Below are 24,905 nucleotides of genomic sequence, written 5' to 3'. Positions count from 1 at the left end.
CCTTTATTAATCCTTAATTTGTATAAAAACATGCAACCCTTCAATGTATTTGATAAAAAACCATTTTTAATCGTCAGGAAAAACACTAAAAATAAATAAAATAGCTACATGAATTAGCATGTAATTAAATCAATTATCATATCACATCGAATTGAATTACATAGCCACAGGAAGTAGCGCCACATTTTACTATTAGAGCAAATTTGTGGTGTGTCTCTCTTAACTGATCAACCTGCCACGCCGAGCCCCCTCTTAGCCAGGGCCCCCAAGGCTAGAGCCCTGTCAGCCCCCCTTATGGGGGACATGGTCAAAACAGTCCGCCATCTTATCTATACCGTTAGGTTTAATTCTGCTAGTACATAAAATTGTATTGTTTCTATGACTACCAATTCAGCCACACTAAACTTTCTGGAATCGCGAAGTATTCTAATACAAGAGGTCCATATAAATCGTTGAGGTATTATAGTCCAAACTGTATTATTACTATATATTTTTTCTAAGGTTATCTTTGTATTCTGTAAACTTGTCGAGTGTAGGCGTTGGGTGAGGAAGCGTCATCTATTGGGGCGAATTAATAATCCATCAATCAGTTCGGTTCTGCAATTGGGCAGTCTACGGTGTAGGATAATTTTGCAAGTGGATACCTTTCTAGCCGATCGTGGCGTCTAATTACTCCGAACATGGAATCTCACAATCCATCTCGTTACATTTCACGAGTTACGGACAAATACCGGATACATACTAAGTATCTACTCACTACCATCGGACATAGCCAGCTACCACTTTGCATTGACCAAGTCTGTTGTTTTCGATTTACGAAATAATCACATCGACTGATTCCGGTGGCAGTTCAAAAATGATTCTAAATGTTGTATTTTCAAATGTGGTTTATTCTCTCCTGTATCATGTTGCTCATGCCTGATCCTTGTGATGAAGGGTTACATGTAAATTGTACGTAAAACATAGCACAGTTCGCCGTGAGCTTTCTATATGAAATAGATGACCGTATGGCGTATACTATACGGTCTCCAATTTTATTAGATTCAATATGAACATTAATTCAATTTTCATAGCTTATTTTAGCAAAATTCATGAATTCTAGAATGAAAACCTAGCTTAACCTAACCTAACCTAACAAATAATCCAGTATATTCACTATTTTCAAAATTTGTTTGCTGCTGGCTTTCTGTAAAGTGTAAACTGATAAGAACCGTGTTTTATTTAGACAGGAATTTTATGTCAGTACTATACGACCCAAAGAAGTTGGACGGTCTTTAATATACGGATATATATTTCCGACACAATATTTCACGGTGAAGTGTGATATGGTGAACTGCATACGAACAAGTTTCCGGACACAGTGATGAAGATGGTTCATAATAATTCATAAAGCAAAGCTCACTTGTGAGCGTAGCGACCACAGTCTCACTGTACAGATGCTTCACAATATAACCGTAGTGCATCGTGATATGCTCGATTAAGACCGAGTGTGGTGCGGGGCGGGTTAGGTTTGGATGGCGTGTTTGTGTTGCTCTATAATAATACAGAGGAAAAAATAAGCATTTGACAATATTAGCTAGAATCAAAACTTGGCTACAATAAGTAGGATATTATGCTTATTCAGATCGATTAATAAAATGTATTTAACAAAAGAAAAATATATAATAGGTATAGGTAACTACAACTTAACAGTATACATATCGCGCCTATAATTAAATACAATGGGTATGACATCGACCACAGATCGTAAATGGTTACTATTTTTTTTTCTGGATACCTTAATGGATACCTCATATTTACTACTAACGTTTCTTTAAGGACTTTGGCACGCAAACTACTCTACTTAATGCTAAGTCAAAGGGAAATTTTGCCGACGAGAAAAATGCCTTATTGAAAACATTAGACTATAGATATTGGTGTATTATTGTAGACGCGATGAAAACAATGCGTCTACCCGCATTGGGTATTGCTAATTTGGTTTCAGCCAGGGCCTATGAAACCACATTGCAAAGCACCGGAAATTTCTTCGTAGCGCAAGGTGGTGGTGATTCTGATGAATATTTGTCGTATTCATTGGGAAATGAGAACTGCGATTTATAGCCATATTTTTTGTAGCTTTCACTTAGAAAAATAAATGTCGCATATGACTTAACTTATTAGCATATAATGCTGCAGAATTACGGTTTAATATACTTACAGCGCCTGTACACGTGTATGTATTTACTGGAACCAATATTGTGTATTTTAAACTATCTTCGAGATTCAGCGAGACGCGATGTTGTCATTGCATTGTGCTATTTAACAGGTTCATAGATAATAAATTAAACGCCAAAATGTTCTGTGCGGTGTAGTTCGTATTTCTTCCGGCAGGTTCCACTGCGCGTGCGCATCCCCACCATGCAAGTACAAATTATTGCGTGAGGATTCAGAAGCTTCTGAACTTTTTTGATCCATGCATGCAATCTTGCTTCTTGCACAATAATACGTGTTTACATGTGCATTTTATTGTTATGTCCGCGATAATACGTACTGTCAGCAATGAATCCATGCACGTGTAAACGGGGGTATTACCCTAACTTATATTACTATAATCACTGGATCATTGTTATATTTTGCCACTGTTTACTATTTTGATTATTTTTATGATATTTATTGATGATATTGATGATTTCTGAGGTATTGATTATTTTTAAAGAAAAATATTAAATTGAAGTTTTAAAATTCCCGCGAAAAGGCATCTCGACCATAATTATAATTACCCATTAAAAGTACATATTTTTTAATAGATACAATGATTACCGAGATGAGAGCGAAGAAATTTTATTGAGAAATAATATTAGAAGAATATTGTCAGACGATGTTCTTGTTCTTCTATATAAAAGACGTTATAAACCAACTCTCTGCCATCGTCTCTTTTCTATGTTCTAGAGTTCTAGAGCCAGTTTACCTTCCAAATAATAATGATTGAATAGGTCAACACAAACCTATCACAAAACAACCTAGTCAGAAGTAAATCAATTGTTAGACAAAACAACATCTAATTGATTAATTAATTTTTATTGGTGTTTTATCCTTGTAACGAAAAAATCCAATATCGTGAGAATTATCGCAATAATTATATATTAAAGGTATACTTAGTACCTAGTTGTAAAATGGAATTATAATTATTTCGATTAGAACGCCAACTAGTTGGTCGCTTCTGAAGCTGACGGTGTGATATAATCAGCCTACATGCAGTGCCAAAGCAATGCGCCTTGCTCATAATACAATAACAATGGATCAAAACTTTTTAATTATGCGAACCGCATTGAACACAATAATGTTCAATAGACGCACACCTACAAAAAAAACTTTAAAATAAAACAATTTATATCGACTCTCATTACACAAAAACGTAGTAGCTAGGGCTCCGTTATAATCCGTCAACGCGACGTATGTAGTTACCTTACATTATACTAATATACTATAGGTACAGTAACGTTCCTTCGAGGCAGGCATGACAACCACAGTGCGACTCTGTATCAAGTCTTCTACGTCACCGCGGTTGTTTTTTGAACTAAAACCCTTCCCCCGCATTCACTTTTCCCGCGCCCATAATTCAGTGTGTGTTCATTAAAATGTCTAAATATTTAGCAGACGAAGAGCATTTTTCGAATGTAGAAGTATTATGAGGCGGAGAAACATAAAACAACGCTTTTAATTCCTCCCAATAGTGCCAGATATAGAGTATCTGCTATGACTTACTAGTCAACAAGGAAAGAGCCTGTGATGTAGACGACACGATATTAAAGTTGGTCTATATGCGACGGTACATTCCGAGCGGTAAAAAAAAGAGAGGGACAAATGAAAATAATATAATTTTCGTAGAAGGGAGTTTTTAATTTCAGTAAATATGCATGTCAGAACATTTTTTTGCATTTACCCGTTTAATATTTAAAAAAAATACCGAATAAAGAAGGAAAATTAATTTACATACAACTTGAAAGTAAACATTGAAATGGGTACTGATTATATCTGTAAATCAGAACCAGTACCTATGTTCCAATTAAGATTTTGTCGAAAATGGGTCACTCACGGACACCTCGGAAGTAAGAAAAAGAGAGTAATATAATATGAATCCCCGCGCATTAAACTGAGACGTAGTTTTACCTCACCGTCGCGTAGTAGACTCTTTGTACAATTGTAGAATAGTTTGACGATGAGTGCAATGAGTGCCCAAAAGATCAAGAATCATTTTCACACCGAATGGGAAACTGAGTATTTCTTTGTAGTGATTGTAGAAAACTGTTGTCGTTCAATTTGAAATGCCTCAGTGTCAACAGCCAAATATAATTCATTTGTTAAACATACATACCTACTATGAACATTTCTGAGAAATATAATATAAATAACCAATAGCAAAATCTTTTTGAAAAAAATACGACACCCAGCAGGGTGCGAATATGCGTCTCTCGGGAATCGTGCCCACGTGCACTGACCACTATGCTATAGGTATCTTATTTATTTGCGACGAATTTTAACTAATGGTTATTACTTTCTGAAGCTCTTTCTAAATTACGTTACTGTTGGCAATCGTATTTTGAATTTTAAATCAATGTAGGTATTAAATTACCTTAATTACTAACCGACGTCGCGGATCACTCCGAGATTTTTTGTTGTAACGTACTTGAACTTGCTAATAATTTAATTAACTATTTATTTATTTAACGAATAATTCACAAGGTTTAAATGTACCTAACACTATTTTTATTGAACATATTACATTATTTGAAAACACTTCTAAGAAATAGATAACCATTAGAAAAAATCATTTTGAAAAAAAAATACGACCTAAATAAGGCTATAATAATATTGTGCCTGGACTAGGCTAAGCGATCCGTTCATAACGATAAAATTATTCTCGCAGAGTGCGTTGCGTTGCATTGACGAACCTAGTTGGAAAATTGACATCCCATTTATTTAAATTTCGGGTATTTTTATACTTATCGATTTATTTTGTTTATAATTGCTGCATTATTTAGGAAGGGATAAAAAGCAAAAATCCACTGATGTAACTCAAATGAAAGCCTGTAAACTCGGATGATTCCAAATTCTAAATGAGTCAGTCCAAATCCTAATACAATATTAGTGAACGTTTCTCGTGATGAAACCAATTAGCGGTCAATGCCCAAACGTCATATTGACTATTTAATATCACAGGAGGGTTTGTATTGGTTTTTTAAAACAAGAATATTGATCTATTCGCGATTCACGCTTTCAATCGTCCGCTATCTATGGACAAATTAAGTTTCAATACTCAGCTCTCAACGCAAGCTAGAACCTATGGGAGTGTTCGCAGACTCCATGCGTTGGTTGTAACACTGTTTGTTGTAAGGGAATTCTGTTCGATTCTCGACAATGCCGGTGGCTATTACGACCTACTTTCCACAGAAGAGGATTATTGATGATTTAGTAAATTTGCTTCGTCATACTACGGAAAGAGAGAAGATCTCTTCCTACCTACGCCCAAATGAAGTAATAATATGTATATGTCAAACTAAGAATTCTACATACGAAATATTGTGTAGTTACGCCATTCATAACAAGTGTTTTAGACACTCTTGAGACACTCCCAGCACAACTTTAAAGAATTTCTCGTTCGTAAATGCCTGTAACACGTGCCGGAGTATGTGGCATACATTTTAACCCGTAGAAAAATGTAGCATGCAGTAGGACTATTGTCATTCTTCACTATGGGGTTCAAGATCACGATGTGTCTGAGGGTGTCTTAATCCACCACTTTTTTTTAGCATTGTTAGCATTGAATACGTTTATTAGCAAGACATACTCATAAAAAAATGTAACGCGGCGGTGTCACATTTTTTTGTCAACATCGCGAAATTAAAAAAACCTATGTAGTACAAGTAATTGTCGGAGTTTGATACCACATTACGAGCATAGCAGGACGATAAAAAGTATGTATACTAGCCTGAACATAAACCAAAGTGTGTGTAATAATTTCATGTATTCTACGCACGAAATTTTCATAATTCTTCGATATATCCAGTGCAAGACCTGAACAAAAACGAACCATAACTGCGAGTGGGAAAGCATTCGGTACGGTTATATTCTCCGCAATATACGTTAGAGTAGGATAGAATTTATACGGCTGAATTAAATAGTGTTTTTACCTACACGTCGCCGATAAACATTGGTTTGAATGACTCCATTCATTCAAAAACTACGAGCACGTATTGTTGAAATTTATGCTTTTGTGTTAGATATAAAGTTACCTAGTTGTAATTATATTTAGTAAAAAATATGATTGACTATGTGATGTATAATCAACATGATGGTATAACGTTTCATAGTTAAGCTAAGAATATAAAAAAATGAGGTTCTACTGCGTGTTATACTCAAGAAACACGGCTTCATGTAACTGAACAATACACTCTCCCAAAGCGATTGAAGGGAGGAGTCCAATCTCTTTGCACTCTCCTTATATTATTACTCTGAGATACATTGCTTTTTAGCAGTGTTATATTATCCATTTTCCCAGATAGTACGTTATTTTGCTCATCTAGATACAGAAAGAATTAAAATAATAATGATCGTATGGTCATAAATAATATGTGCTACCTACGCAAAGTGTTGCCACCTTTCGATCTCGGGCTACCAACTTGACGCCTCTGAAGCGAAACCTAGCGAGACCTATTTATCGTGTGATAATCTAAGAATAATGATCTTTATTCGCATCGAAATATTAAATTTTCTCACGAGAGCTGTAAAAATTGTTACGCAGAAAAAGTGTTCTCGTTTCTGCGCATGGTGCGGGTATTGTGACGTAATAATGTGCTGCTCGTGACGTAATGAATAGCGCCGTGGGTAAAAAAATCCGACTCCCATAAAAAAACACTCTTATTTTTATTAGCATTTTTGAAAATTATCATAAACATATCTGAAATGAAAAGAAAAACATAACCAACATATTTAATTGATCGGGTGCTGAGACACTTTCCGTATACATAATAATATGAGAGATGCAGTTTATTTTGTGACTCATCTACCAACACGATAGTATAGATGAAAAATGATGGTACCTACCAGCCACGGAAGTGGTCGTGGAGCACGCAAGCTTCTGGTTCATTTGCATATAATGAAAATTGTTATTTGCCCGACTTAATAATCTATGTATGGTAGGTAAGGCAAAGGATTTTTAGTCATAAATACCATCTTCAGTCGCACAGTAATCCGGTGTGTACCCTGATTTCCTACATCTCTGCGCAGTCTGTTGTCAGTTTCGGATGCCGGCTGCGTTTGTATCTTGAGACGCTCCTCGACCAACCACCATGATTCTACCGAGACTTCTACAGCTGATAGGTCTTGCCACAAATACATTAGCATTCGATTCAATGAACTGTGACGTAATGTGGAAGTATATAATATGCCATGCGTTGCTTATGGGTGATTATACGATCATTACAACTTTTGAAAGCAGTGTCGGTTTTCCATGAAGCGGAAGATGCGGTCGTTTCGTTAAGGGACCTCCAAACTTGTCAATGAACCGAAAAAAACACCACTATTTCAGAATATTTTTCGTGAACATCAGTAGATAATGTATAATATATATTTTTTTTAAAAGATTTTTGTTGCATTTGTCTGTTTAAGATAATAAATTGGGTAGGTATGCACCGAACTATTTCGATTCGAAAGCTTCTTAACTTAAGAATGTTCATGATTTTTGAAAGACAAATTCATGGTTAAAACCACATCATTTTTTATTTCATGTCACCAAAAATCTTTCTTAAGCCTGAAAGGTACTCATTAGCGAGCCGTAACTGTAACCGTTCCAGATACTGTGACCAACTCTAGATGCAAAATAATTATTTATTAGGCTCACGAACTAATTATCTGGCATCCATACTAGTTACTGTATCTGCAGCGGTCACAGTTACGGCCAGCGTTCGAAACGGAAAAGTATACGAACCGGAGCGCCCAACAATTTTCTGAAGATATTTACATAGTTGTTATCAAAATTCTCAGACGGTCAAATTATTTTTTCCACGAGACGGAACGATAATTTTACCGACTTCACGAACAGGAACGGCGCTCTGGTGCGCTCCGGTCCATTTCGAGCCCTGGTTACGGCTCACTAATGAGTAGCCGGCATTATAATTCCGCTTTTGGAGACATGCAATATATTTTCATTCTGAAAGATCGGCCCTCGGTCAAGGCCGACTATATTCTGGACATGTTACTGAATTGCGAATTACGATATTAGTGCTAGTTATTGATTATCTTCCGATGCAATACGTCCGTTCACCAGTTTGTAATTAATGAAGATTTTAGATTGCATATTTCGTTCAAATTATAACATTTATTATTTCCTACAAACAACAGTTTCGCATCATGACCTGACTATTTTATTAGTGGGCCTTGCCCTCCGTATTCAGATATATGCCAACGTGAGAACTGACCTAACGAATGCTTACTTCCACTGACGGCCATTTGTTTAATTTTTCAATGTAATAAAATTGGTTTTTTCATTTTCAGGATGTGCAGATACCAATTTCCCCTACGCCAGAAGCTCTCCGTGAAATTGCTGACGCGATGGGCGCAGCCAGGTTTGAAGAGCTGACAGTAGATGCACTCGCAGATTCCAGTCGATCTGTTACAAAGACTCTTAAAACTGGAGTCACACCAGATGGGGAAGTTGAATACCAAGATTACCAAGGTATACACGACATTAGTACATAATATTGATTCCATTGACAGTATTGTCAAACTCACTCTATGTACATCCATAGATATATTATTAGTTACCTTTTTCACTTTTCCTTTAAATCTTTTTAAATATTTCTTGCATGACATGCTCAGGGGACATGCTCAGCGTAGGTCAAAATGGAGCTTTTATTGCATTTTAAAAGCATGATCCTGGACAATCCTTAAACGTTGTAGATATTCTATTTATATAATTTTGAAGCCTTATTATCCTTTATATTTATTTTAGACATTTAATGACTGCATAAGTCTTTGTATTACATAAAATAGTATTCTTTTAAACCTCTCGCTCTAATGTTTGAGAATATAGTCATATTTCAGTAAATAACTGTGCAGTGGTGTTAAGATTTTTTACATTTATTAATTTTTAAACGCATTTATAAAACCATTAGTATAATTATTTATGTCGACATTATTATAGTGAAATATTTACGATAAAAAATTATATTGATAATCTCTGTGATCCCAAATTTGACAAGAATTAGGCATTTTATAATTCAAAAAATGGGCAAGATTAACACATTTGAAGATAACTCTAAAGATACTAATTATAAGCTATGTCTTTGACCATTCAAGTGTGATTAACATCCTACGAATAATGATTGTTTTATAATAATTATTGACCTAAGAATAAGGTAGTGTTTTTTTGAAATACGCCATTTCTTTTGGCATTCCCCAGTGGTTAAGCTACAACATACGGCCGTAGCCATAAATTGACAAACTAAAACTGAAGTAGAGAGTAAGATCATGTTAACGCGTGTGTTTGAACATGTACCTAACCGATTTTTTTTAAACGGTACCTACATGTTCTTATAATAAAATAAAATATTTCATGTTATTATAAAATAAGCAAAAAGTAAATCACCATGATCGATTCTAAACGGAGAATATGGGCTTCCATAGAGTCGAGATCGTATCATCTCTTCCACTAGAAGTGGATATTAGGTACCCACTTACTCATGATACTCAAGCCCCATGCTCTGTGTCCAAACTAGAGATGAGTTGGAAATACTGTCACCAGTTTGTGTACTCAAGTCTCGGCATGCAACTACCCATACTCAGTACGTGTGGCCCAATAAACTTGTTCCAAGACTCTTGTTCGAACGCATGCGATGACATCACCGCGACTCGCTAGTTGGTAGACTTTCAATACTATTGAGATTAAATGACCGTTGAGTGATACACTCAACGGTCATTGGCGTTATTGCTCTCTCTTTCTCCCCAGTCGTAAAGTTGGTATAGTGAAGGACAGAAATGGTGACAAGTTCGTTTTATAGTATGAGTATTAGACTTATGCCGAGTTGACGTCAGTCTCAAGTCCCGGAATAGGTACTAGTGCTCGAGAACTGACTTTATTTAGGCGTTTATCTGGTTTCGTCACGTCGAGTTTCTCGATTTTTTAGTGTTATAATTGGAACTTATAAACTGAATTCAAATTGTATGCGTGATTGTGTAAATGGATAATAATCATATAAACAATTTGTGTATGGCTTCTAAAAAGTCAAGTACGCCAAACGCTCTATATAATATCCGAAATACTAGTAAGTATTTTGAACAAGTTTCGATACTAAGTATTTTTTTTATACTGTTAGTAAGTATACTTAGTCTTCAAAATCTACCAGTTTTCCCACCTCTGGTCCAAACGCACATTAAAAAGATTATGTGAATTTGCTCAACTCATGAATCGAACTCTAGACCGGTGAATTTATAAGCAAATAAAATATTATCCATAATATATTCTGAACAGGGCTCGAAATGGACCGGAGCGCCGTTTCGGTTAATAAGATCCCAAAAATTATCGCTCCGTCTTGTGGAAAAAATAAATTGACGGTCTGAACTAAATATGCCATATAACGAAAAATCTAACACACTTATTTTTAATACACATAAAATTAAACAACTAGGTTAATATATTCATAAAATTATCGAGCGCTTCGGTTCGTTAAATTTTCCATTTCAAGCGCTGATTCTGAACTAAAATCGTGTATCGTGTTCCAGGTGTTATGGGCCGACCTGGTGTGGACTTTCCCGTTCTACCCTCGATTCCTCATACTGACTTTAGCTGTAAAAAGGTTGCTACTGGATACTACGCTGATCTGGATACCGATTGTCAGGTCAGTTAATCTACATTCATATATTAAGCGAAAACAATGAAAACTAACATAATTATAACCATGACCCCCACATCCTGAAGCGGGGCCCCAGACAAGAATCTATGGCGACCCCCTAACTATCGCTTAGAGCAGTGTGATTTTCTACAGTAGTGCTCCCCAAGTGGTTGTCGCGGAACCACAGGGTATTCCGTGTATTTTTGGTAGTGAAGTCCCTAGACAAAATGCCGCCTCTAGACATCGTCAAAATACCGCCCTATTTTTTATCATCCTTTCTTGTCTTTCCAATATCTAAGAAATGTATTGTATGGATACATTAGTAACAAATTGTATATGTAGGTACCAATAAAATATATGAAATTAATTTTAGATAATATGAAAAGCGAATAAATAATTAAGGAATTAATTTACCTACCTTGATTTAATATACCTACTAGGTATAACTATAACATTATAACGCAATTCGATAAGCATTTCATGTAACAACTTTACTACTAGTTAAAATCGTCGTAATTAACTAAGATGCCTGTAGCTTAATTGTAAAAGCATACTGGCGCGTGTAATAGTTCAATTGTGCAATTGTATCGTTAATATCCAGAATGAAAAATGTTTCTTTAAAATTAGAATAATAAATTTACAATTATTATCTGAAGATGCTAAATCTATGAAGAAGAAAATAATAGTACCTAGAACCACTAGGTATTTCAATAAAACTAAATTTGTTATAATTCAGTTAATATAAGTACTTATTTTGCAAACACTCATGTAATATATGAATGTACTAATTCATAATAAATTTAAGAGATGGACATATTATATTGGACGCAGTTATTTTAGTTAGATGAAATTGAGGTTCTGAGTGATGTAATTGCGCAGTAAAGGAAGTACCTACCTAAATTAATATCCGACCGAATTCATTCCATATACCAGGGATTGCGAACCTATGGCACGCGTGCCACTAATGGCACGTGAAGTGATTTTTCATGGCACGCGAATGTTTCATTTTGAAGAGAAAAGAATAAATATTAAAAAAATGTTCTTTTTATAAAAAACATTTTACAAATAAATATATGAGTACTTACTTACTTATACAATATAGATAATATTAAAAAATAATGACGACATAGCCATGCGTATTTACTTCGGTTTTTCATAATATTATGTTTACCAATCGATACCAAACTCAAACGAAAACGTCCAAAATTCATACATAAATGACAAATCGCATTGTATAAAAAATAGCAGGCAAATCCTTATCAAGAATAATCATTTTAATGTAAATAATATACAATTGCATAGCTCTGTCCTTAGGCAATTAAAAATAAAAATATTCAATCAACAAACCTTATGAAATTAATTATCTGCAGTCATTCAAATAAAATAACTGCTTGTTATTTTGCCTCAAACATAAACTCTAGAAATGGAAAACCGTTCAGCGATGGAGAATATAATATGAAAGAAGAGTGGTTTAAACGCTTCCACGATCTCTTTAAGAATTTTGAAAAGAAGGAACAAAATTTTCAAAGAATAAAAGATATGCCTTTGGCTAGAAATTCTATGAAATATAGAATATCAAGAACTCAATTGTAATTTTTAAGCTATTTTAATAGAATTCTTAAAAACTATTTTTTTTATAAAACTTTAAAAACAAAATTTTTCGCCATGAAAAATACTTGGCACGTCAGACAGTCGAAAAATATTATTTAGGAAATTTTGACACGCGTACGTAAAAAGGTTCGCCAACCCTGCCATATACCTTATACAACACTTATTGATTAGGTATTATGTATTATTTACAAACCATAATATACCTATTACCTACTTAACTGTCCTTCTATAACGAAAACTGTTGTAAAATTCCAGGTATTCCATATCTGTGATGGTGGCCGAAAGATCTCCTTCCTGTGTCCAAACGGTACTATCTTCCATCAGTCGCACCTCATTTGCGATTGGTGGTTCAAGGTAGATTGCGCAGACTCGCCAGACCAGTACGAGGAAAGTGCTGAGCACCTCGCGGCAGACCAGAGAAAAGGAAGCAGAGCCAACAATCAAGCGGCTGTGGAGAAGAACTTCGACACCATACACACGACACAGAGACGAACTCACTCAAATTATGGCAACAATATTCATTCAGGACATAACCATATTAATGAATACAAGGCTGAAGCTAGCTTTACAAGCGTTGCGCAATCAGGAGGTCCAAGGTCAGACAGAGTTCAGACAGAAAATCAACTTGACGAAACAAGGGCAAGTCCTCAAAGCTTCCAAACCGTTTCAAGGCAAGAAAAACCGACTTCCCGTCAGTATTCTAGTTTCGAATACTCATCCAAAGAGCAGGAAGGTGTGAGAAACGAAGATGAACAGAGAAACAGTAATATTAATAGTTACAAATCTACTCCCACACGAAGAACTATGCCCGACTATACAGATGCAGCTATTTACCGAGGGACAACTCAATCCTCCAGGAATTCTAAAGAAACTCAAGTGGTAGCAGAATCTGCATCATTCGCCTCAGGGAGAGGAAGAAATAACTACTATCAGTATAACAACTATAATAATAGAGTTCAGTCGACTGCAGAGCCACAATACTCTGCAGCATCCGCTCCGGTTCCAAAAACCACCAGACCAACATACACCACAACTTATGTACCTGGAAGTAAAAGCTATGTGGAAGTAAGTCGCAGTGTCACTCAATCGGTAGCTTCTACAGCTAGGCCTCCGAGTACAACCCCACGTGTAGTAGAAACAACATTCCAAACAACCGCTGGAAGATCTAATCCACCAACAAACGATGATAGCACATCATACAGCTACGTTCACTACACTCAGTATCCTACTACGTCAATTCCGCATAATCATTTCAAAGTAACAACCAATCACTCCACAGACTTCCGAACAGGAAAAGCCTTCCAAAGTACTTCTTCTAAAGATGAATCGATCTCATCTAAAGATTCATCGTCCCAGAATTATTGGTCATCACTTATTAAGGCTCAGAGCTTCAACACATATGCCCCTACAGTACCGACTGTTACACCAAAAGCCAAAAGCAGTTCGCGTAGTCGATTTTCTGCTTCTAATTGGTTCCTGTCTTCTGGTTACAATCTCACTACAACAACAACTACTCCACGACCAACAACGTATCCCCCATTTGTCACTGAGCCTACAGTTTCAGAGCATGCTGTTGAAATGATTAAAACATTGGAAGAACTGGAACTTGGTTCACCGGATGCAACTACTGAATCAGAAAAACTTCTAGGCAAACGTCCAGGATTGATAGTTCCACCGTCAGCAGGTCCAAATACATTACACTCTTTAGCAATCTATTTCGCTACAGCTGTAGACAATCTCGTATCTACCCCGAGTCCTACAACAGCAACCGAAGATGTAGCATTGGAATATGTGACAGAAACCGAATATGTTCCTGAAGAAAATAAAGAATCATATACATCACTTCTCAGTAAAACAACAATAGAAAAATATAATGACCTGTTCAATGCCTCATCCAGTGACGAAAATCTTTCAAGCAGCCAATCTGAGGAAGATATAAACAATGACCTTGAGTCTTCGCAGAGTCGTGGACCACTAACATCATCCCCACAGATAAGGGAACTAGCGCAAGTATTTACTCATGCTCTTTCTGCATACCTTCAAGACCCTGAAACTTTTAGAAAAGTTTTATCAGAAATTAGACCTACAGATCCGACAACAACCGTAGATATTTCTACTATTTCAAGCACACTCTCTGTCGAAACTACAACTGCCAACAATGACTTTTCTTCTGTGACAAAGGAAGATGATGAAGTACTCGATTTCTCTGATGTCTCCAAGACATCTCCTAAGACCTCACCTCATCCTACTTTAGTCCCATATGAAACAACCACTTCTCTTCCAGGAAAATTAAATAAATCTACTAAAGAAGATGTCACGAAAAAAGAATCTATTCAAACAACTGTATCCTATACTCAGCAAAGTCCAGTATATAAGTCAAACACAAAAGATAAAACACCAGCTTCGAGAATAATAACAGAAGGTTTAACAAACTTTGAGAAGAGCGAAAATGAAATTCGCCAAGGAAAATCATTATCTACAACAGAACTTCCTCTTACAACGAGTAACGCGATTGCCATTGAAATAAATGGGGGCTTGAGTGGAACGAATAAAAAAGTTCCACAAACATTTGTAGCTGAACAGAGTACTTACTATAATCAAAATAAATCTGAATTATTCGATGCCAATTCCAGCTATTTCCCTATCACGCCTGATGAAATTAATGGATCTGCAGTTCCACGGTACGGAGGATTTCAAAATAATTCTGCCGAAAATTTATCCCCTTACGGAGAAGGCGTTAAACCAAGCAATTCAACACCGATTTCAGCTGTCTATACTGGTTTACTTCCAGAGAACGAAGCTATTCCATTGCACTGGGGAGATACCATTTCAACTCTAGCCTCGTCGACGGCCATTAATCCGAGTGCACCCTCATTCGATCTGGTCCCACCGAGTGGCAGCTCACAGCAGAAAAATAAGCTAGATTCTGTTGAAATGTCAGTTATTAATTCTTTCATTCCCGAAGACTTGAATGATTTGGCAGTTATCAACAAAACAAATGAACCTCTCGATCAGACTGATCGTCCTCAAGCATATTCCACTGCTAGTTCTTATAGCCAAGATAATGTGCAGTCTAGATTTAAGTCAACAAATGGTGATCAAGACCTGTACGCCAATGATAAATCAAATAATGACAATGAAGAACAATTACAAAGGGCACATAGTCAGTCATTTGTATCATCAGCCAATCAAGTTGGAAGGCGAGGAAAGAAGATAAAAAGTGAAAACACCAGCAAAAATGAAGAATCTATCATTGAGGAAAAAACTACCACAAATAGCTCCGTTCAAATAAGAACTTCCAATGGCCTCATTGTATCTCTACCAACACTGAAAGAAATTTTAACTAAAACAACGAGTACACCTCCGAGTGCTGTCACTACTATTGTGACAAAGCCCTACGTGGCCCCTACCCAAGTAACATCGACAACATTCCAGGAAACTACATTCAATCCTGTGAACATTGATGTAACTACTACAAGATCTGAGCCATCGACCGTTTTTGATACCCCTCGTCCATCAGTAAAATCTCAAAGTAGCACACCGCAGTATAATATTTGGTCTACATCCGCAGCGCTCGGTCACATTTGGCAAACCACAGTTTTCCTTGATCCCATGACTATCAACGATGGCCTGGCGAACGATTCCGAAGGAGAAACGATTCTTCCGAGCGCCAACACATATTATCCGAGAACCGTTACACAAAAGTGGAATAATAATGATATTGCAACAAGCGTACCGACATCAACGACAACAGTAACCTCACAGCAAACTGATGAATCTAGATATTCAACTTACACAACTCCATTTAGTATCATCAATGTTCCAGATTTTACCACTCAAAGTCCCAATGATGAAGCGACATCATTATATACCGAAACTCAAACGTATGAAACATTCCCACCAACATTTTCTGGGGTAACCGGAAACCAACAATTCTTTGCACGGTTCGGAAACACCGAGGCAGATAAAACTGCAGTTAAACAGAATGAACGAGAAGGTAAGTCATTAACAACGTTTTCGACAGTCATACCATTGCAGAAATTAAACGTTACCGAAATCGATCAAACAATGATGAACAAAGCAAAAGAAATGTTCGGTGGATTAAATGCAACAAGTGCTAACACGTTAATGAATGTAATGAAACAGGCTGATAAAAATACAACAGTCCGGAGGCTGATATTATTGTTAGTACAAACGTGCGATGATGACCACAATAAAACAGTTGAAGCTTCAAGAACGGCACTTTTGGACGCCTTAATAAGATTACCTGCAGAAGAAAATCAGATAACTATTTCACATAACCCAATAGTTGACAGTTTAGAAGTAACCGGTCAGTTTGACTCACAAAAGACAACGCCAGCTCAAACGTCTGACTATTATACAGTGCGACGATCTGACGAAATTATTGATACGGATGATACGAAACGGCCTACTATTCAATATCAGTCATCATCGACCACGAGTAGAAGAGGAAAAAGTTTTGATGTTAAGCCAACAGTTCCAGTTCCCGTACAGACAACTTCAAATGAGCCCAGTTCTACGACGGTTACAGAACCTCCCGTTCCATCGACGTCTACTTCCACTACAACGTCAGTCTCATCGAGTACTTCCGCGTCGCCGATTGTAACAATACGAATGAGTAGGAGAGGGAATAGAAAATTTATAGTTAAATCGACAAAAACACCGATCAATGCGAAACTAACGCAGGAGAAAAACTCTCTTTCTTCAGCCGAAAGAGGAAATACATTTTCGATAGAGGACCAATCGGTGCCATCAGACACGAGAGCTTTAGAACTTTTAAGGTCTCTGTACTCTCTCGCTGCCAGATGGGGTTAGTTATACTATTAATTGTAAGAATGGAAATAAAACTCAATATCGAAAAAATGTTACCCTTTTTTATAATACACCAGGTATTGTTGACAGTAAAGTTTATAATGCTCAGTTGACATAATCTTTTTGCCATTTTAACACTAGAATGAAACAAGTAATATGTAATATTATAAGAATATATTTGTGATTTTTTTTTTCAAAATTATGTTATATTGTATTTTAAATTTTCTGAGAAAGTTTCTCCTCTCTTGAGATATTTATTATATTTTATCAACTGTTGCAATGCACGAGATGACATTCATGGGATAAAAATATTGTCATGTATTTATTTTTTACATTTTTACAGTATACTGTCTTCACAAGTATTAAATATATTGATCCTTTGAAAATATTGAAATATAATAAAAATATTGAAGATGTTGTATTTTCAAAAGTCAATGAAAGCGTATAAAAAAATATATTAATTTATGCTTCAAAATGTAGTTAACTATTATTGTATATTTTTCAACGTTAATAGTAAAATGGTTATAAAATATATTTGTTAGCTATTCCTATAAATACTACTTATATAATATTATACTTCATCTTCTCCCATTGAAACTGGAATATTTAATACTTGAGCCATCATTATATAACAATAATTAAATCGATAGTGATTATAAAATATTGTGTGCCGCATTGTGAGTAAGGTTCGATAATAAAATTCAGATGTGTAACAAGAAAGAGAAACCAATGCCTATAAACATTTTGGGCAGTTGTGACCATAGATAATAATCAAATCAGATCTGGCTTATTCATGCGCACTGGAAGGAACAGTATCTACAGACCTTACTCTCACTGCGGTACAATAAAGAAAGATGTTTTTATTTTTTTATATTTAGCCACATTGTTTATACAGTTTACAAGCATTTTTTTTTTTGTATAAGATTAAGTTTAAATACTCTTATTATCTATATTATTTTCTTGTAAAAAATATTTTTTAAATTAATTGACTGTAATGTATTGTGTATGATTGTTGTAAGATGTTGTAATTATGAATGTTGAATGAATTGTTGAAATAAAATGAAAATAATCAAATCCTTGTTTTAATTATCTTCTGTGCTGCTCTGTCACTATTGAAAAACAGTACTTGCAAAGGGTGGAGGTAGGCGGTTAGCTCTCGGCATATATGGTGCATGTTAAACCACCCCTCGCCACTGTTATATACGAAAATACCACATTGCCGTAAGGTAACATAGTCAGAGGAGCGCCACGCAAGATGATGTAATAGGCTTGATGTAAATGCAGCGTATGAGAAGAAATCACATCTATACAAATCCATGGTTATAATATTATAGTACTAATTACTTAATTAAATTAAAATTACAAATTATATTTTCTCAAAATGTCAATGAGGCCAGGTTGCGATGATCATTTGTATGAATATTTGATGACAGGGCCTAATTGCCGCCGCAAGAGATAAAGCCATCTGTATGCGAAAAAATGCTACCACTCTAAGTAAAAGGACCATAGCGGTTTAGCGTTAGTTCGACCCATTCTTGAATAGTCCAGATGAACAGATCATCTGTGAAACCCCAGTATCAGTATATCATATCGGTCTAAACAGTTCATCATTAGTTACTTGAGCCGACATATGAGTAATATTTGTAAATTACTAATTATTAATATCACACTCTTCAATAACTTGAATTTTATTTATATTCAGACTGGCGTCATATACTTAATCAGTGTTTCAGTAATTATTATAGACTTTTACTCTACTTCGTTTCAAGAATATAATTTATACTTACCTATTTGGACCTCATTGGACGCTAACGACGCGCCTAGCGTAACGATCAGGTGGCCATTAGATGTCATTAGCATGCTATTTAAATGTGGTAATCAGTTACCACATTTAATTACTACACTACACATTTAATTACTAATTATCTAGTCAGCAGTTAATGTTTTATTGCCAAAAAATAAAAATGACAATATGTAAGGATGTAATAAATATAATATCGTTTATTTTGTAAATATTTTTAAAACATAACAAGTTTATTCAATAGTCAATAGTATAGTTAGATACTATAGAGGCATGGGTAAATCTTTTAACTCTGACTTGCATTCATCATATAGGTCTTTGTAATCCTCGTGTTCTCGAATCAGAACCATCAGACATCCTCGTTTGACTCCCATGGCCGTGCCAATATCTTGCCGACTTGGTACATAGCAATAGGGAACAGATTTATCTTCACACACGCCAGGCATGTGACACATGATTTCAATGGGAGATATGTCGCCAGCAAATACCACAATACTGAAAAAAACCATATGAATTGAAGAAGTACAATTTAAATATTAAGACATTCAATATTCATCTTGGAGGAACCGAAAAGAGTGGAAGGCCAAGGAAAACTTCATCCAGCAGTGGATTAATTTTGTTTAAATTAGACTTACTCAGAAAAGTGCTAAGCAACAGAAAGCAATGCGCAATACGTAAGCCGTAACAATAATCGCATTAGCTAATTTTTGTGCGGATCTGCATGTTATATTATCCCTAATTAAATTTATAGCCATAATAAAATAAAATTTAGATTGTATATAAGTAGTAGGTACAGATTTTTTTTGTAACAATAATATTATTCTGATTTAAGTAAGTATATTGTACAACAATTATTATGTTATATTTCAGAATGAATGAATACAAATTCCTGAAATATGTAAATGCAATAATATATAAAACAAACATCAATAAAACAAACAATTGATATAATCAATTTGATCTCTAATAATAGGGCACTATGAAGGATCACAAAGAAGTTGGGTTATGTTTTAAAATTGAAATGTAGGAAAAAGGAAGAGAACATACCCTTTGTGCCCTAAACGAACTTGTTTTTGAACAAGTTTCAGTCCACAATTTAAAAACTTTTTCTGGCTCGATGCTTTCTTAATAAGTTTGTAGAATTTTTTACTAAGTTTTTTTGGAGCCATTGGTTTTGCAATTAGACTGCAATTCTTAAGTTTATCTTCATATGTGTCAGGCTCATCTTTAATAGAAATATCTCGCATGGATTCATCAATAGGTTCGATTTTTATTTTTCCCATTGCGCAGTTTGGATTTATAACAAAATGCGATTGAAGCTACACACTTACTTTTGACAGCCGTTTTCACAGAGGATGAAGGGTGCTTTTTTGGTTTTAAAACTTGAAATTCGCACGCTCTGTGTCAGTAATACCAACTTTCTAAACTTATTTCAAAACTAAGTTTAAAGAAAACCTGTATAGTGTAAAAATATTATATAATATTCTCTTAAGTAAAATTATATGTTATAGTTAGTTATCTAGAGAAAAACTAATAATAGTAGGTATTTTAATCGTGTACCATACGATAATTTATAATTACCTACGACATTAACGTAATTTTTTATCGCGGGGTAACATTGTACCATATTCTGTAGTTTATAAAAAAAGGGTTCGTAAGAGATTAATCTCATTGGATCGTAATAATAATAATTGGTTAAGTGGAACGTCGGATGTCACAGGCATGAGCTCTTGGCTTTTTGCCGAAATACTATAATTTTGAAGGTACTGTACTATAATTCAAAATATGGCAACACTGCCGCTGATAAGACCTTGCATCAAGGATCGAAATGTACTGGGGTGCAAATACAATTCATTAAATCCCCGAGATTACCTCTCCGTCTCGTGAAAAAAATAATTATAAAACTAAATTAACATTTTCGTAAATTATATTTAACTTTATTTTTCAAGCTTCAAGAAAATTACATTTCCAATAAAGATGTTACAAAAGGTGCCTACTATTATAATAATAGGTATGGTATTACTATAGTAAACCAAATGCCGTCTATTCGACGCTTGCATTCTGAAGTTGCTGCTTTACGGTAGCGAATCATGGCACCTTACGAAAGCTCAGAGCAACCTTATACTCAGCTTCTAAAACAGATATTTGCGACGGATACTGGGTGTGCGGTGGGGTATGACTTTAGGAGCAACGAGATAAGAGATCGCACCAAGCAGCCTCTCATCATGTTGAGAGTGAAGAGGCGACGTTGGACCTGGCTCGGCCACGTTCTGTTCTTCAAGCCAACCGGATTCTGGCGTCCTAGAAAGCTGCTAAATACTATCTATAGTGTATACGGCGGAGCTACAGGATGCTGGTTTGACCTAGAACGATCTAAGACTGGCGAGCGACAGGGATTATTGGAGGCACCTGGTGGTGTCCATATGCTCCAACTAAGGGGCGGATATGGCCGAAGAGAAGATTACCTACTTGTGGAAAGAGCTCATTTCAAAAAAGCTATTCTCCAAACTCACACATTCATATAGCTACGCAAACACCTATGAATATCAATTTTGTGAAATCCCAGTAATATTAAGACATGCTGGTTTTTAATATTCGCACACGGCATGTATAAAAAACAGGACAGCATGATGCAGACAACACAAATGGATACTAAGTTCAATTAGTTCAGTTTTAATTACCACGAATAATAGTATCGAAGCACATAGTGTCTGCGTAGGGAATTTACCCGGGAAAGTGTGTGGATCAGTGTTTGAACTAACGAAACACGGTGAGTAGCAAGCACCCCATTGCTGTGCATTAGAGCAGTGGTCCCCAACCTTTTGGACCTCGCGGACCACTAAACTCAAAATCTTGAAACCCGCGGACTACTACCATGTATTTTTTCCACATTTGTTAAAAATTCAATATGTCAATACTATAATAAATAAACTTATTAACACAGATATTCATTACGAAAAATGCAGTAAATGCTGCAAATGGAATCAAAAAGGCTCTTTCACTCAACACTCGGTAGGCACTCATTTTTAACAGAAAGCCAAAAATGAGATCTTGACAGATGAGTGGAATTTACCTTTGAGACCATCGTCGGATGATAGATAAATAATTAAGCATTCTTTTTCATTTATGTCCAAATTACAATTATCGATTTTCGCCGTAAGTGCTGTCAAACAAGAGTTATAACCTGTCGGTTGACATCTTCCTGTTTCACATAATCATCAAAATTAGGGAACATTTGCAGATCTTCTTCAGCCAACCACGTTCGCCACAGCAATATCTTCCTTTGAAATGCATCTTTCATTTGAGTGTTTCTACTTTAATGGTGTGTCGACATCGGCCATTTCCAAGAATTACAAATAATAATATCAGTGTGTCGATATTTTGCATTTTATTTTATCACGAACAGCAAACTTTATTCAATTTCTTCTTTAACACATTGAACATGGACCGATGACATAAGGCTAAAATTGCAAAAAAACATATAAGAATATTCTGAAACTTTTTAATAAATACAAAAATTGCTAATACATTCAAATTACTCTGCAGACCACCAAAATTCTCTCACGGACCACCGGTTGGCAACCGCTGCACTAGAGGGTGGTGGTCACTGACAATGCCTAAAGACTTAAAAGGATTCTTTTTAAGCTTTATTATAAACTTGTTAGATATTTATAATCATCTACAGGTAATAAACAAATAAAATGTCATAAGTTAAAAATCCTCCTCCTGTAAAACAGCATTTTGGTTAATTCGCCCTTTTTACAAAACACGACGATACATTAACTTTTGTTTGATGGCAATGATGATGCTCTTGGATCATGATGTCATCTTATAATCCAACGAAGATTGCTTTCATTTTAATACTTAGTACATACAGACTAAGATACATCGGTTTGGTGAACATTGTATACAAATTATTTGTAAGTTGTATCAAATTTTTTTCCAAATGTTTAATAATTAAATGTTCGGATACAAATCTAATGTGTATATTTTTATTTGCCGATACGGATGCATAACATCGTTCATGTACAGATGTTCTCGGACCGAACTGGGTATGAGTGGGAATTTTGTTTTATGCAGATTGGGGTAGTAAACGAAAGACATTTACATTTGTAGCTTTAACATATTATTTAATTCAGTACAATAAAAAATGTCTTGAAAATTATTTACTGGTAGGCATAATTATCATATATCTATATTAACATTGGAAAATTCACAATATCAAGTCTTCTATACAATACTCATTTCTAATCAGAATGATTGAATAAGACGAAAGAACATTTGTATGACTTCCGCAATATAATACCCTGAAAACAGAGCAATAGTTTTAGAAATATTCATTAAATTTAATTTATCTATACATCGAGTTAAATTTTATATTTTAACATATCTGCGTTCCTCCTTTTACGGCCATTAAAACATCACTGAATAAAATAATTGCTATCTTCCATAACAGAAGGATTCGAAATATAACCCCATTTATTGAATGTACAGTTTTCACTTTAGTATTCAAACCTAATATCTCAAAATACTTAGGTCTTTTGTTTAGGAATCCGTTTTAATATTAACCAGTTACAAATTAAATCGAATGACGAACAAAGTAGTAACAAAAGACACTATTTAAACTGTCAACAAGATCTGTAACAATAAATAAATTGGTGTAATGTTCTTTAAAGCCAAATATTATTTATAAAATAGCCATAATGAATTTCTTTCTCTCTTTAAAAATTTTGAGCACTTAAAAATGAAGCTTAGATAATTTTAAAGCTAAAAATTATTCTGAGAATTTCACGAGAGCCAAATTCAGTAATGGGGTTAAATAGCCTATCCATATTAATCATAACTTTATACAGTCAAAACGCTCACCAAATTTAGTATAAAAATAGTGAGCGTTCAAATTAAATTATTGTTCATCATAGATAATTAAAAAATCAACTGAAATAGTTTAAATGTGAATAATATAAAAAAAAATGGTTCATCAGTACGCAGCAAAAAAAATCCCATTGAGATTTAATCATGTCTCACAAGTTAAAAGTATACATGTATGTTGAATTGAGGATTAAAATGAATAAAATATTACATAATACATCATCATAAATAAGAAAAACTAATATTAAATATTATAAGAGTTTTCAGCAAAGAGAATATTTTGTACAAATTAATTAATTTATTATTATACAAAACTATCACAACACAATTATCATGAGTCGGCTGAAGGAATTGTTGAAATGTGAATTACGTTCAACAGCCGGTAGTATAATAAAAATATTCCACAATACCTTTCAATTAAGTGTTATTAGTATGTAAAAACAATTCAATATTATGTAATATTACATCACTATGACCTATTACCTGAAATCGTATATTATAATTGACATAATATTGATTTAAATTCGTTATGTTAGAAGTACCTACATGTACATATTATAATCATAGCATCATCAACAAAAAAAGATATTACTTTAAAATAAGACAATCTATTGTGAAAATAAATAAAAGTTGACTAAACAGTTGTAAGGTTAAATTAAAACAAAATCCGTATTAGTTGATAAAAATAACACAATATTATAACAATAAATTGTTAAAATGAAAACCAAATATTATTTAAAAAGAAACATAAAACGACAATGTTTGTTTGTTCATTTATATGTTCAACTTTTTTATATGAACACATTTCTGCATACAATTTTTATCAATTCTCCATACCATAAATATAACATTCAGGCATCAATAACAATTATTATTATGATTTACTCCACAGATAATATCATTTACAAATTGAACACATGAGA

The 24,905-nt window shown here is 34.7% G+C and overlaps 2 protein-coding genes across 2 annotated transcripts in view; one reads left to right on the top strand and one right to left on the bottom strand.

Moving 5' to 3' along the window:
• The window catches only part of thw (chitin-binding domain protein thawb), a 147,812-nt gene extending 129,426 nt beyond the window's left edge, over window positions 1-18,386 (top strand). The window contains exons 4-6 of the mRNA XM_085957194.1: window positions 8,533-8,713; window positions 10,759-10,874; window positions 12,735-18,386. Of these exons, the coding sequence (XP_085813320.1) occupies window positions 8,533-8,713; window positions 10,759-10,874; window positions 12,735-17,315 (4,878 nt within the window). The 3' untranslated portion in view covers window positions 17,316-18,386. The remainder of the gene's footprint in view (window positions 1-8,532; window positions 8,714-10,758; window positions 10,875-12,734) is intronic.
• A 901-nt stretch (window positions 18,387-19,287) lies between these two features.
• LOC147065447 (H/ACA ribonucleoprotein complex subunit 2-like) lies at window positions 19,288-21,036 on the bottom strand. The gene is made up of 2 exons (XM_085956704.1): window positions 20,161-21,036; window positions 19,288-19,608 (listed from the first exon to the last, which is right to left on the bottom strand). Exons 1-2 carry the CDS (start codon window positions 20,394-20,396, stop codon window positions 19,377-19,379), a joined length of 468 nt encoding a protein of 155 aa, XP_085812830.1. The 5' UTR covers window positions 20,397-21,036; the 3' UTR covers window positions 19,288-19,376.
• Window positions 21,037-24,905: the final 3,869 nt, after the last annotated feature.

The sequence above is a fragment of the Rhyacophila brunnea genome, unplaced genomic scaffold, assembly GCF_057557595.1.
Source record: "Rhyacophila brunnea isolate RB1 unplaced genomic scaffold, BYU_Rbru_1.0 scaffold_6, whole genome shotgun sequence".
Lineage (NCBI taxonomy): Eukaryota > Metazoa > Arthropoda > Insecta > Trichoptera > Rhyacophilidae > Rhyacophila > Rhyacophila brunnea.
The sequence above is the reverse complement of the archived record's forward strand: the minus strand, read 5'-3'. Positions and strand labels throughout refer to the sequence as shown.